Raw genomic sequence first — 12,361 nt, forward strand, 5'->3', positions numbered from 1 at the left:
GTTGTGGTAACTTATATCGAGGGGTCTGTAAGTTGTGAAGTTGTGTACTTATATGGAAGGTGTCTGTAACAGTTGTAAAGTATGTGGTACTTATATGAGTATCTGTAGAAGGTCTAAGTTGTGGTACTTATATCGAGGTGGTCTGTACACATGTAATTGGTACTAAATGGAGGTGGTCTGTTAGCAGGTTGTAAAGTTGGGTACTATATGAGGTGGTCTGTAGCAGTTGTGAAGTTGTGGTACTTATATGGAGATGATCTATAGCAGGTTGTAAAGTTGTGGTACTTATATGGAGGTGGTCTGTTGCAGGTTGTAAAGTTGTGGTACTTATATGGAGGTGGTCTGTAGCAGTTGTAAATTTGTTAATAGAGTGGTCTATATGCACGTGTCTGTACAGTTGTAAGTTCTTATATGGAGATGGTTTTGTATTTACGTTGTAAACTTGTAAAGTTGTGTTACTTATATGGAGGTGTCTGTATGCAGGTTGTAAAGTTGGACATTATATGGAGGTGGTCTGTATGCAGTTGTAAAGTTAGCTACTTATATGGAGGTGATCTGTATGCAGGTATGTAAAGTTGTGGTACTTATATGGAGATGGTCTGTAGAAGGTTGTAAAGTTGTGGTACTTATATGGAGGTGGTCTGTAGCAGGTTGTAAAGTTGTGGTACTTATATGGAGGTGGTCTGTTATACAGGTTGTAAAGTTGTGGTACTTATATGGAGGTGGTCTGTAGCAGGTTGTAAAGTTGTGGAACTTATATGGAGTGGTCTTATATGCAGGTGTAAAGTTGTGTACTTATATGGAGGTGGTCGTATGTACGTGTAATGTAAAGTTGTGTTACTTATATGGAGGTGTTCTGTAGCAGTTGTAAAGTTGTGGTACTTATATGGAGGTGGTCTGTAAGCAGGTTGTAAAGTTAAGGGTACTTATATGGAGATGGTCTGTAGAAGGTTGTAAAGTTGTGGTACTTATATGGAGGTGGTCTGTAGCAGGTTGTCAAGTCGTGGTACTTATATCGAGGTGGTCTGTAATCAGGTTGTAAAGTTGTGGTACTTCTATGGAGGTGATCTGTAGCAGATTGTAAAGTTATGGTCCTTATATGAGGTGGTCTGTAGCAGTTGTGAAGTTGAATGGTACTTAATGGAAGTGGTCTGTAGCAGGTTGTAAAGTTGTGATACTATATGAGGTGGTCTGTAGCAGTTGTAAAGTTTGGGTACTTATATGGAGATGGTCTGTAGCAGGTTGTAAAGTTGTGGTACTTATATCGAGGTGGTCTGTAGCAGTTGTGAAGTTGTGGTACTTATATGGAGGTGGTCTGTAGCAGGTTGTAAAGTTGTGGTACTTATATCGAGGTGGTCTGTAGCAGGTTGTGAAGTTGTGGCACTTATATGGAGATGGTCTATAGCAGGTTGTAAAGTTGTGTTACTTATATGGAGGTCGTCTGTATGCAGGTTGTAAAGTTGCGACACTTATTTGGAGGTGGTCTGTATGCAGGTTGTAAAGTTATGCTACTTATATGGAGGTGATCTGTATGCAGGTTGTAAAGTTGTGGTACTTATATGGAGATGGTCTGTAGAAGGTTGTAAAGTTGTGGTACTTATATGGAGGTGGTCTGTAGCAGGTTGTAAAGTTGTGGTACTTATATGGAGGTGTTCTTTATACAGGTTGTAAAGTTGTGGTACTTATATGTAGGTGGTCTGTAGCAGTTGTAAAGTTGTGGAACTTATATGGAAGTGGTCTATATGCACGTCGTAAAGTTGTAGTACTTATATGGAGGTGGTCGGTATGTACGTTGTAAACTTGTAAAGTTGTGTTACTTATATGGAGGTGGTCTGTATGCAGGTTGTAAAGTTGTGGTACTTATATGGAGGTGGTCTGTAAGCAGGTTGTAAAGTTATGGTACTTATATGGAGATGGTCTGTAGAAGGTTGTAAAGTTGTGGTACTTATATGGAGGTGGTCTGTAGCAGGTTGTCAAGTCGTGGTACTTATATCGAGGTGGTCTGTATGCAGGTTGTAAAGTTGTGGTACTTCTATGGAGGTGTTCTGTAGCAGATTGTAAAGTTATGGTCCTTATATGGAGGTGGTCTGTAGCAGGTTGTAAAGTTGAAGTACTTATATGGAAGTGGTCTGTAGCAGGTTGTAAAGTTGTGATTCTTATATGGAGGTGGTCTGTAGCAGGTTGTAAAGTTGTGGTACTTATATGGAGGTAGTCTGTAGCAGGTTGTAAAGTTGTGGTACTTATATGGAGGTGGTCTGTAGCAGTTGTGAAGTTGTGGTACTTATATGTAGGTGTTCTGTAGCAGGTTGTAAAGTTGTGGTACTTATATCGAGGTGGTCTGTAGCAGGTTGTGAAGTTGTGGCACTTATATGGAGATGGTCTATAGCAGGTTGTAAAGTTGTGGTACTTATATGGAGGTGGTCTGTTGCAGGTTGTAAAATTGTGAAACTTATTTGAGGTGGTCTGTAGCAGGTTGTATGGTTGACGTACTTATTGGAGGTGGTCTGTAGCAGTTGTAAAGTTGTGGTACTTATATGGAGGTGGTCTGTAGCAGGTTGTAAAGTTGTGGTACCTATATTGAGATGGTCTGTAGCAAGTTGTAAAGTTGTGGTACTTATATGGAGGTGCTCTGTATCACAGGGTTGACTGTAATTTGATCTTTTCATTGATGTGCATGACTTTAATGATCACTGATCCTTTTACTTCCACCATGTTTTGTTAAGAACAATATGAACCGCCCCATGAGAAAACCAACATAGTGCATTTGCTGCCAGCATGGATCCAGACTTTTCGCTGACGGTTTATCTAATTGCAGAAAGGTTTGAAAGCGAACAGTATGGATCCTGACCAGACTGCGCGAATGCAAATGCACTATGTTTGTTTTTTCATCGTGCGGCTCAACTATAAGTTCTCAGAAGCTGAACAGTTGTATACGTTTTAAATACGTTTTTTATGTTTACTGTCTCAAGGAAAATTAATTTTTCTATGCTTGTATACCCAAATATTGTTAAAATCTTCTTGTTTTATTGTCATGTTGTTACCATGTTGTATCCTGACTGGAAATTAAAGCATTTGTTGGTGTTGAAAAACAGGAAGGACGTCAAAACGTTTAAAAGACAAAAAACGATGTTTAGTTCCGGTTTTATTTTATCATTTGCAATGGAACGTTATGTATTTTTCATAAAACAACATTTTTAATCGAGAAGATGCTAAGACGAACAAAGAGGAACTATCAAGGTATTTGAATTTTATCTCATTTTATGTAACAGAATATAAATTACTGCATTATGTAGTTCTTTACATGTATACGTCATTTAAAGCACGAGAGTAATCTTACACCCCCACCCCCCATCCCTGGGGTATAAGATGGAGTTTTCCAGAAACGGAGAAATCACCGGAAAACTCGGTCTGGTATGCAAGAAATAGATATGTTATGTGTATACAGTAATACGTTTATACAATACTCTTAAGTTCGATCATGTACATCATGTGTTTTTAATTCATTAGATATTATCAAGAAGTTTTAGCAAGCACGTTATAACATTTATTTAAATGAACGATTTGTCAACACATGTAACTACACTGAAAGCTTGCGATTTGAGTGAAAGTACTTTTTCAAGTATTCAAAATGAAGCTGACTCCAATATGGTATGGGAATAGACTCCAGTATGGTATGGGAATAGACTCCAATATGGTATGGGAATAGACTCCAGTATGGTACGGTAATACATTCCCATATGGTACGGGAATAGACTCCATTATGGTACGGGAATAGACTCCAGTATGGTACGGAAATAGACTATAATATGGTACGGGAATAGACTCCAATATGGTACACGGGAAAAGACTCCAATATGGTACGGGAATAGACTCCAATATGGTAGGGAAATAGACTCCAATACGGTACGGGAATAGACTCCAGTATGGTACGGGAATAAACTCCAATATGATACGGGAATAGACTCCAGTTTGGTACGGAAATAGACTCCGGTAAGGTACGGAAATAGACTCCATATATGGTACATGGGAATAGACTCCAATATGGTACGGAAATAGACTTCAGTATGGTATGGGAATAGACTCCAATATGGTTCATGGGAATAGACTCCAATATGGTACTGGAATAGACTCCAATATGGTACACGGGAATAGACTCTAATATGGTACGGGAATAGACTCCAATATGGTAGGGGAATAGACTCCAATATGGTACGGGAATATACTCCAGTTTGGTACGGGAATAGACTCCAGTACTGTACGGGAATAGACTCCAGTTTGGTACGGGAATAGACTCCAGTATGGTACGGTAATAGACTCCGATATGGTACAAGGGAATAGACTCCAATATGGTACATGGGAATAGACTCCAATATGGTACGGCAATAGACTCCAATATGGTACGGGAATAGACTCCAATATGGTACGGGAATAGACTCCAGTTTGGTACGGGAATGGACTCCAGTATTGTACGGGAAAAGAATCCAATATAGTAGGGGAATAGATTCCAATATAGAACGGGCATAGACTATAGTATAGTACGGGAATAGACTCCAATATGGTACGGGAATAGACTCCAATATGACACGGGCATAGAATTTAGTCAGGAAACATTTGTAATATTAATAAGTGTTATTTTTCTTAGCAAACGTTTAACAACTGTTACAGCGACGTAAAAGTAAAAACTAATATTGATATTCAGCATGGTGGCCATTACAAGATTACATAAATGGTCAGGAATTTAAAAAAAATGGCAGGGCACTTACTGGGAATAAGACATGTCCATACCTGTCAATAAGGTATTGTATGTGCGTTCTGGTTGGTCAGACATGTAAACAAACCCGCGAAGTGATTTGTTTTTTCAAAATTGAAATATTTTACTAAATTTACAGTATTTCATTATATATTTTGACAATGTTTGCTACATTTTTGTGTATATCAAGCGAAGTTCCCCCGCCATGCTAACAATGTAAACAGAGGATCATCTCATTCACACGAAAATTACATAAATAAAGTATCATTGTTCATATGTTCGGCCACTAAGGTAGTTCTTGAACAACATGTTTGTGAACAATTACAATAAAAGAACGCTAATGTTTTATTTATTGATATACATCTAGGCAACCTAACACATACAGTAATTATCTCCAAAGAAAAGATTACCGTCTGTCATTGATTATTTATATTGAAGTTAATCAATTCTATGATATACAAAACCACATGAGTCAGCACGTGGTTATGAAACGCTACCACACGGTTCCACAGCATAAATTTGATTTTTTTACAAATTATTTTATTTTCCAGTTAGACGTTCTGCAGTAAAAATTTTCAAATGTTCACGTGATAATATAGGACAAAAATCCTATATAAAAATAGTTATATGTCTTTTTTGTATAAAAGAGCACGACGACAGCGTAATCAAATTTGCATTTTGTGAGAACTATTTCATCAACTGTTCTATCGGAGTTTCATGTGTGGGTCCGTCGGAAATGAAACTTAATTCTAACAAGTAACAAGACCGTTGCCTATTTAAACATGTTTTGTTAAATTAATAGTTACTGATTTTCAGCAAAATCAAATTATTGAAGTCGGTCTTTGTGTCGCAGGTGTGATAGAACCCTAAACGAATGTAAATTATGTATACACTTACCGACATATAAATCAAATGGTAGTGTTTGGTGAAATTGTCGTGACGTAGGCCGTATACTTGCAAGTAGGTTGTATACTTACCTGTGTTTCAGTTTTCGGTGTATACTTACCTAGCCCATTCTTACACGTGTCCATACTTACCTGTGTCTGTATTTACCTATGTCTATACTTACCTTTATTCATTGAGAGTCACCAAGATACATAGAATCCTATAATTATTTCCTATATTTAGCTATCAGTAGTAAGCCGTAACATATACAATAGATGACTAACGTGACTAACAAATTACCTGTCCTTTTACCTGTATCTTATTATCCCTTTGTTATGGTAATTATTTATTATTATTCCTATACTTTTCAGCCAATCGTATCAACGTATTAGTTTACGATGATATTTTGAAAGTGTATAGTTGTTCGGTTTTTATAACCTAAATAAATTATATTACATATTATATAATATATTAATAAAGGGATTATATATTGTTACAGGTACGTCACTTTGCATATCTTCAATTGCATACAACTCATTTAATTATGTTTTATGCACTTTAAATTTCTAAAGATTCCGTGGAAAGGTGAGATAGCACGACAGATAACACAGTAAATGTTGGGGACAACATTTATTCGAGAGGGGGGAAATATGTCGCAGGTGTGATAGAACCCTAAACGAATGTAAATTATGTATACACTTACCGACATATAAATCAAATGGTAGTGTTTGGTGAAATTGTCGTGACGTAGGCCGTATACTTGCAAGTAGGTTGTATACTTACCTGTGTTTCAGTTTTCGGTGTATACTTACCTAGCCCATTCTTACACGTGTCCATACTTACCTGTGTCTGTATTTACCTATGTCTATACTTACCTTTATTCATTGAGAGTCACCAAGATACATAGAATCCTATAATTATTTCCTATATTTAGCTATCAGTAGTAAGCCGTAACATATACAATAGATGACTAACGTGACTAACAAATTACCTGTCCTTTTACCTGTATCTTATTATCCCTTTGTTATGGTAATTATTTATTATTATTCCTATACTTTTCAGCCAATCGTATCAACGTATTAGTTTACGATGATATTTTGAAAGTGTATAGTTGTTCGGTTTTTATAACCTAAATAAATTATATTACATATTATATAATATATTAATAAAGGGATTATATATTGTTACAGGTACGTCACTTTGCATATCTTCAATTGCATACAACTCATTTAATTATGTTTTATGTATTTTGCATTTCTGAATAGATAATTATGTTCAAAGTATATTCTAAGTAATCGTCGTCGGCCATGTTTGTTTACATTTGCTTATATATGAACGTATTAGTTTACGATGATATTTTGAAAGTGTATAGTTGTTCGGTTTTTATAACCTAAATAAATTATATTACATATTATATAATATATTAATAAAGGGATTATATATTGTTACAGTTACAGTCACTGAACATCCCCAGTCCCCAGATAGTAAATCACTCTACCGCTGAGACGAATCAGCATCCCTACTCAAACAAATAAGAGGGACGCAAAGCGCCTCGGCGACATTTGTATGCCATATCTGATGTTATAAACGTTTTCGAAATTAAATTAGAGTTAAAAAGAAATTGATAAAAAGCCTTACCGTTTTATTTTCCAGATCAACAACTAAAGTATAATCGGCGGTATCTGTTGGTAGAGTATGTACACTGTCCGTCGTATTGCTGCAATTATCCTGTTTAGACTCGCATAAGCCGACCATTATGCACGAAATTAACGTGCAAATGCTGAAACAAAGCTGCATGTTTGATTCTTAAAAGTCGTATGTACACTTAGGGTACTCTTCTCTTAACTCAAGACAAACCAACATTTCAACTTTATTCCATTTCATAAGTAGTCCAGAATGTCAGTTGTAATCACGATGCAAAAAATGTTTTATTTTGAAACTTGCCCCAGAATTTTGTATCATTTTTAACAAGTGTTATTTCACAAGCTTATTGTACTGTAGCCAGTCTGGTTTCATCGAAACAATTCTAGCACCTCTAACAAAAATATTATTTTACCGCATAAGCCCGTCCATATTACCCTGTTAACCAATATCAGTCGGCTGTCGTAAACGAAACCGATAATCCCTGCATATACCAGCTTACATTGCGTCACAAATCAATCTCAGTGAGCTAAAATACCCTATACTGAGCAAATAAGATCTTAACATCCGTAAACAGCATCTTAAACAAACCATATCGGTTTATTGAGAAAAGCTGTAACCACAGTATATATACGGTAACAGTTTTTTTCTCAATAAATAGCATTAAGATATACACTGCGTACTGCTGTACCGAGTTACCTAGGTTAATATACAGCAAGGTACCTGAAAACAACAGTTTTCTTTTATAACACATACAAAACTAATACAAAAATGTGTCGCAATTTCCTGCGTCGAGTCGCATGTCATGTCGATGGGTCGTGCGTCTAGCTAAAACGCGAAGGACAAAACACCACGTAAGGTAAACAAGATGCCATAGAAACAAAATTGACGGTTAATTTCTTTGTAAAGAATGACTCGCCAGAAAAGGGAAAATATGAAATACTACACAAGATATAACGCAACTTTAATTAATGATGACGACAGGTAATGTAATATTTAAGCCGCAGATATTAAGAAAAATATTCTAATAACAGATATATTGGCTAGAACGCTGAATATCATACCAAAGAACATATTAATATTTAATGCAAGTTTAAATTTGGATTCACGTTAATTCACTTTGTATGGTACGTTTGAAGTAATCAAAAAGCAAATAGTACTCGATCAACAGGGTTTTCAGTATATCTGTGGGAGTCAATCCTTTTGTTGGAAAGCGGTCCAGTATCTTATAAATTCACGACACTATATTCTGAGGAAACATAATTCATAACCTTTTAAATTCTCAATTAGATTTCTGACCACAAATAAAAGTCATATATTTAAGAAGGTTATGTATGTTTATGACAATCCTCCTCAGGTTTGCCAACCCACGTGAGCTTTCAGTATCAAATAAGTCGATTCAGATAACATTTTTGCTTTATTTCTTTTTACTACTTATATTTGAGCGTCGAAGAAAAAACTCGACATAAAGCGCCTGCCACTTTTTTTCTCAGCTTTCACGCACGCTGCCTACACCCATGCATTTAGTCCGAAAAAATTAGATTTGGCGAAGTGTTTGAGAAAAGTATAGAAAATGTCATACAAACGTTTTGTGTGGAAAAAAACTGGGTAGTTTCCATTTTAGCGGTCCCCACTGACTTTGACTATTTATTTTAGGAGGGTTGTGTTTAAATTCTTGTAAAAAATAACATAGCTTTGGAACGGGGCTAGTAGCACTAATGAAAAAAGCAGGGCTGTGGGGCGGCAGCCCCCAAAGTAACGTGACGTCATGACGTATTTCCGACCGGGACCGCTAAACTGGAAGTGTCCCAAAAAACTGACAAAAATAAGCTAAAAACGGTATTGGAACGTTTAGTAACCTTAGTAATTGGAACTTGGGATTTAAACGCATTTAGGATATGCAAACTTCACATTTAAATGCCTTATTTTCAACTAGTTAGACAAGATGGTGTAAATAAGATTACGAAATGTGCTTGTTTCGCATGTAAAGTCAACATAATTATCTAGATTATATAATTATCTTGATGAGTCAGTATATACATATGGGAACATCAGAGAAAAATGTAACTACACACGATCTCCCTTAAGACATTATAGAGATTTTCTACAAAAAAAGTAATTACTTTGTGACAGGGAAAAATATCTAGAACTACTAAACACTAAACATCCTGAAACTATTCTTGCATACCAGACGGGGATTTCCGGTATTTTTACCGGTGCTGGGAAAATCCATCTTACACCCCGGGGTGTAAGATGACTCTCGCGCTTTAAATGGCGTATTACGAACTACATATATGTGGAAGATTTATGTAGTAATTTATATTTTATTTCAAAGAACGGAATAAAAATCCAATACCTTGACAGTGTCTCTTTATTCCTGATAGTATATTTCTCGATTCAAAACGCGTTATTTTATCAAAAATTCATAACTTACGCTGCAACTGATAAAACTAAACATTGTCATTTGTCTTTGGAACGTCATGACGTCTTTCCTGTTTACGGACGTTGCTTTCCCGCGCTTTGTTTAAATACGCTGCTATAAGAAATAGTTCTAAAAAGAAAGCCGTTCGGTTAATTTTATCTTTATAATTATTTCTTGAAATCGGTATGCAAGAAAAAGATTCTTTCACTGGTTATAGATGCAGATGGAAATATCCGGCTCTCGGGTAACTGTTTAGGCGGTAACTCGGCAGGGAGCCTCGTTACCGCCTAAACAGTTACCCTCGAGGCCGGATATTCCCATCTGCACCTACAACCAGTGAAAGAATCTTATATTCTTAAATTGCAGACTGGATTTTGCCAGGTGTTTTTTTTTTTTTTTTTTTTTGGCCGGTGCTTGAAAAAGTAGTCTTACAGACCAGGTGTAAGATCACTCAAGTGTTGTAATGTTTGAATGAATATGTTCATTAAATAGAACTTAACTGCCTTCCTGTCTTTTTAGGCGGAACATCAACAAATTTTTTATTTATTATAAAATCCGCTTACTTAATAACGTTTTCGACATTTTCTAGCATGCTGATATTCACGTACAGAACTAAATCGTTACATCGTTACTGTTGAAAAAGAATTAAGGATATTGGGGAGACCTAAAATTCTAATGCCGCCATTTTACCACGAAAGCGATAGGCACATGCCACTTAGCTACACTAACATACTGAAAGACCAGGAGGAAAGGAAGAATGATTAGGACTATTTATATCTGGACTACTTGTCAGTAGACCAGCATAGGTTTGCATTATATTTGGTAGTGATCAGCCTTTATTGCTAAATGAATAACGAGGACAATGGGAAACGTAATGTAGCAGATACAAATATCTGGAGTCACATCGCCGAATTAACATATATATATATATATATATATAATTTAATACCAGGTGTGCAAGTGTGCAAACGATATAATCAACTTCAAATGATAATGTAAGGAAATCATGAAAATGTCAAGATCAATTCAGATCAAAGGAAGTGTGTTGTAGTGTTCCACTTTCAAGCGTATTTCATATCGTTTTGTTATATTTTCTATACCAAACGACATACGCATACATCACACGATATGGCATTTTTGTTACCATGAAATCAATTGCCTTCACAGACTGACGTATGAGACAGAGTCTGTTAGTTCTGTGTAACTTTAACAAATAACGAAATCATATTATGTCAGTCTTTCTTGTTCTGATAATAGATCTTTCTGAATGCAAATCCCTTATGATTAAAACATACAATTGTCTACTCGGGCAGTAATAGCAGGAAATCAAATAGGAACACAAGTCATGCAACGTAAAAGAAAACACCGATGTTAATCCTGTATATTCAGGGTTTACATATTTATCTTAAATGGTATATTCTGTATATATTATGGTGATACAAAAACTGAACTACAAAGCAGAGTAACTGGAGTGGAATTATTATCTCGTAAGCCAGTTACAGACAGAGACTTCTTAAACGTTCATAACACTCAAATGTATACTTGTCAAATCCTATGGTTTTTTGTCAAACGTAGATATACGAGGGTCATTCTAAAAATAAGGACAATTGTTCTCGAATATGGTACAGAGCCTGTGTATAGATTTCAAATTTAGTTTATCCCTTCAAAGTATTCGCCCTTGACTTCTGTAGGTGAACGCTGTAGAGTAGTTTCCCCTCGATATAGCCTTGAGTAACTGAAAATACCACTCCCAATTGCTTTATTCGATAAATATTTGCGCCTTTTTCAGCCTTGGAAAGAGGTAAACGTGACAACGACTTAAATCTTGTAGATACGCAGGATGATTGATTTGTACTACTTTTCATCTCTCAGAAACTTTTGAACACTTGTATGTTTGTTAGGCGCGGTTGTCATGGATCAGCTGGAGACCGCGAAGACCAGTCCTTGGGCGTATTTTTTCTTTGTATTTTCGTTTAACAGATTTCAGTATTTCGTCTCTATAATACGTTCAAATCACTGATTTTCCTGACTGTGTAGGAATTTGTATAACAGTACCTCTTGAGTTAAAGAAGATGGAATACAAAATATGTTTTATAAGTTCTTTTTGCAATTACTTGCCTATGGTCCCCTTTTTGCAGCAACTTCCTACTGTCAACACGACGCTGTGGCTCATAAATGTATATCTAGGTCTCAACTCCTTTATGGAGCTGTGACATTTAGCGATCATCTAAATTTAAGAACTTTTCAGCATTTCTTTAGCACATTTGACCGCACCTTTCACTCCTCGGTTAACAAGTGACGCAGCCATCGGACATCCTTTCTTAAACCCGAGTGCTTATACTTTTGGTGAACATTTTGTTTTTAAAAAAATCTTCATCCAACAATTATGATCAACGTTTTAGAAACATTAAATCAACTAAAGAAAATAGACGTTTAAATTGATGAATAATAAATCTTTTTCCCTCCTAGAATTACTAGACTCTCTTGACAAATGTCATGATACTGCAGATGGTCCAGATCAGATATATTACCAACTTTTAAAACACTTACCAAAAGAATCATTAGAGCTTTTCCTTGATATTTACAATATTACATGGAAAACAGGAATTTTCCAGTTTCCTGGAGCGAAGCTATAGTTATTCCCATATCAAAACGCGGGAAAG

At 35.9% G+C, this 12,361-nt stretch overlaps 1 protein-coding gene across 1 annotated transcript in view; it reads right to left on the reverse strand.

The window, feature by feature from the left end:
* LOC123553786 (neurogenic locus notch homolog protein 1-like) overlaps positions 1–7,801 on the reverse strand; it is a 76,139-nt gene extending 68,338 nt beyond the window's left edge. The window contains exon 1 of the mRNA XM_045343431.2: positions 7,274–7,801. Coding sequence (XP_045199366.2) covers positions 7,274–7,432 — 159 coding nt within the window. The 5' untranslated portion in view covers positions 7,433–7,801. The remainder of the gene's footprint in view (positions 1–7,273) is intronic.
* Between the last annotated feature and the right edge of the window lie 4,560 nt (positions 7,802–12,361).

The sequence above is a fragment of the Mercenaria mercenaria genome, chromosome 7, assembly GCF_021730395.1.
Source record: "Mercenaria mercenaria strain notata chromosome 7, MADL_Memer_1, whole genome shotgun sequence".
Classification (NCBI taxonomy): domain Eukaryota; kingdom Metazoa; phylum Mollusca; class Bivalvia; order Venerida; family Veneridae; genus Mercenaria; species Mercenaria mercenaria.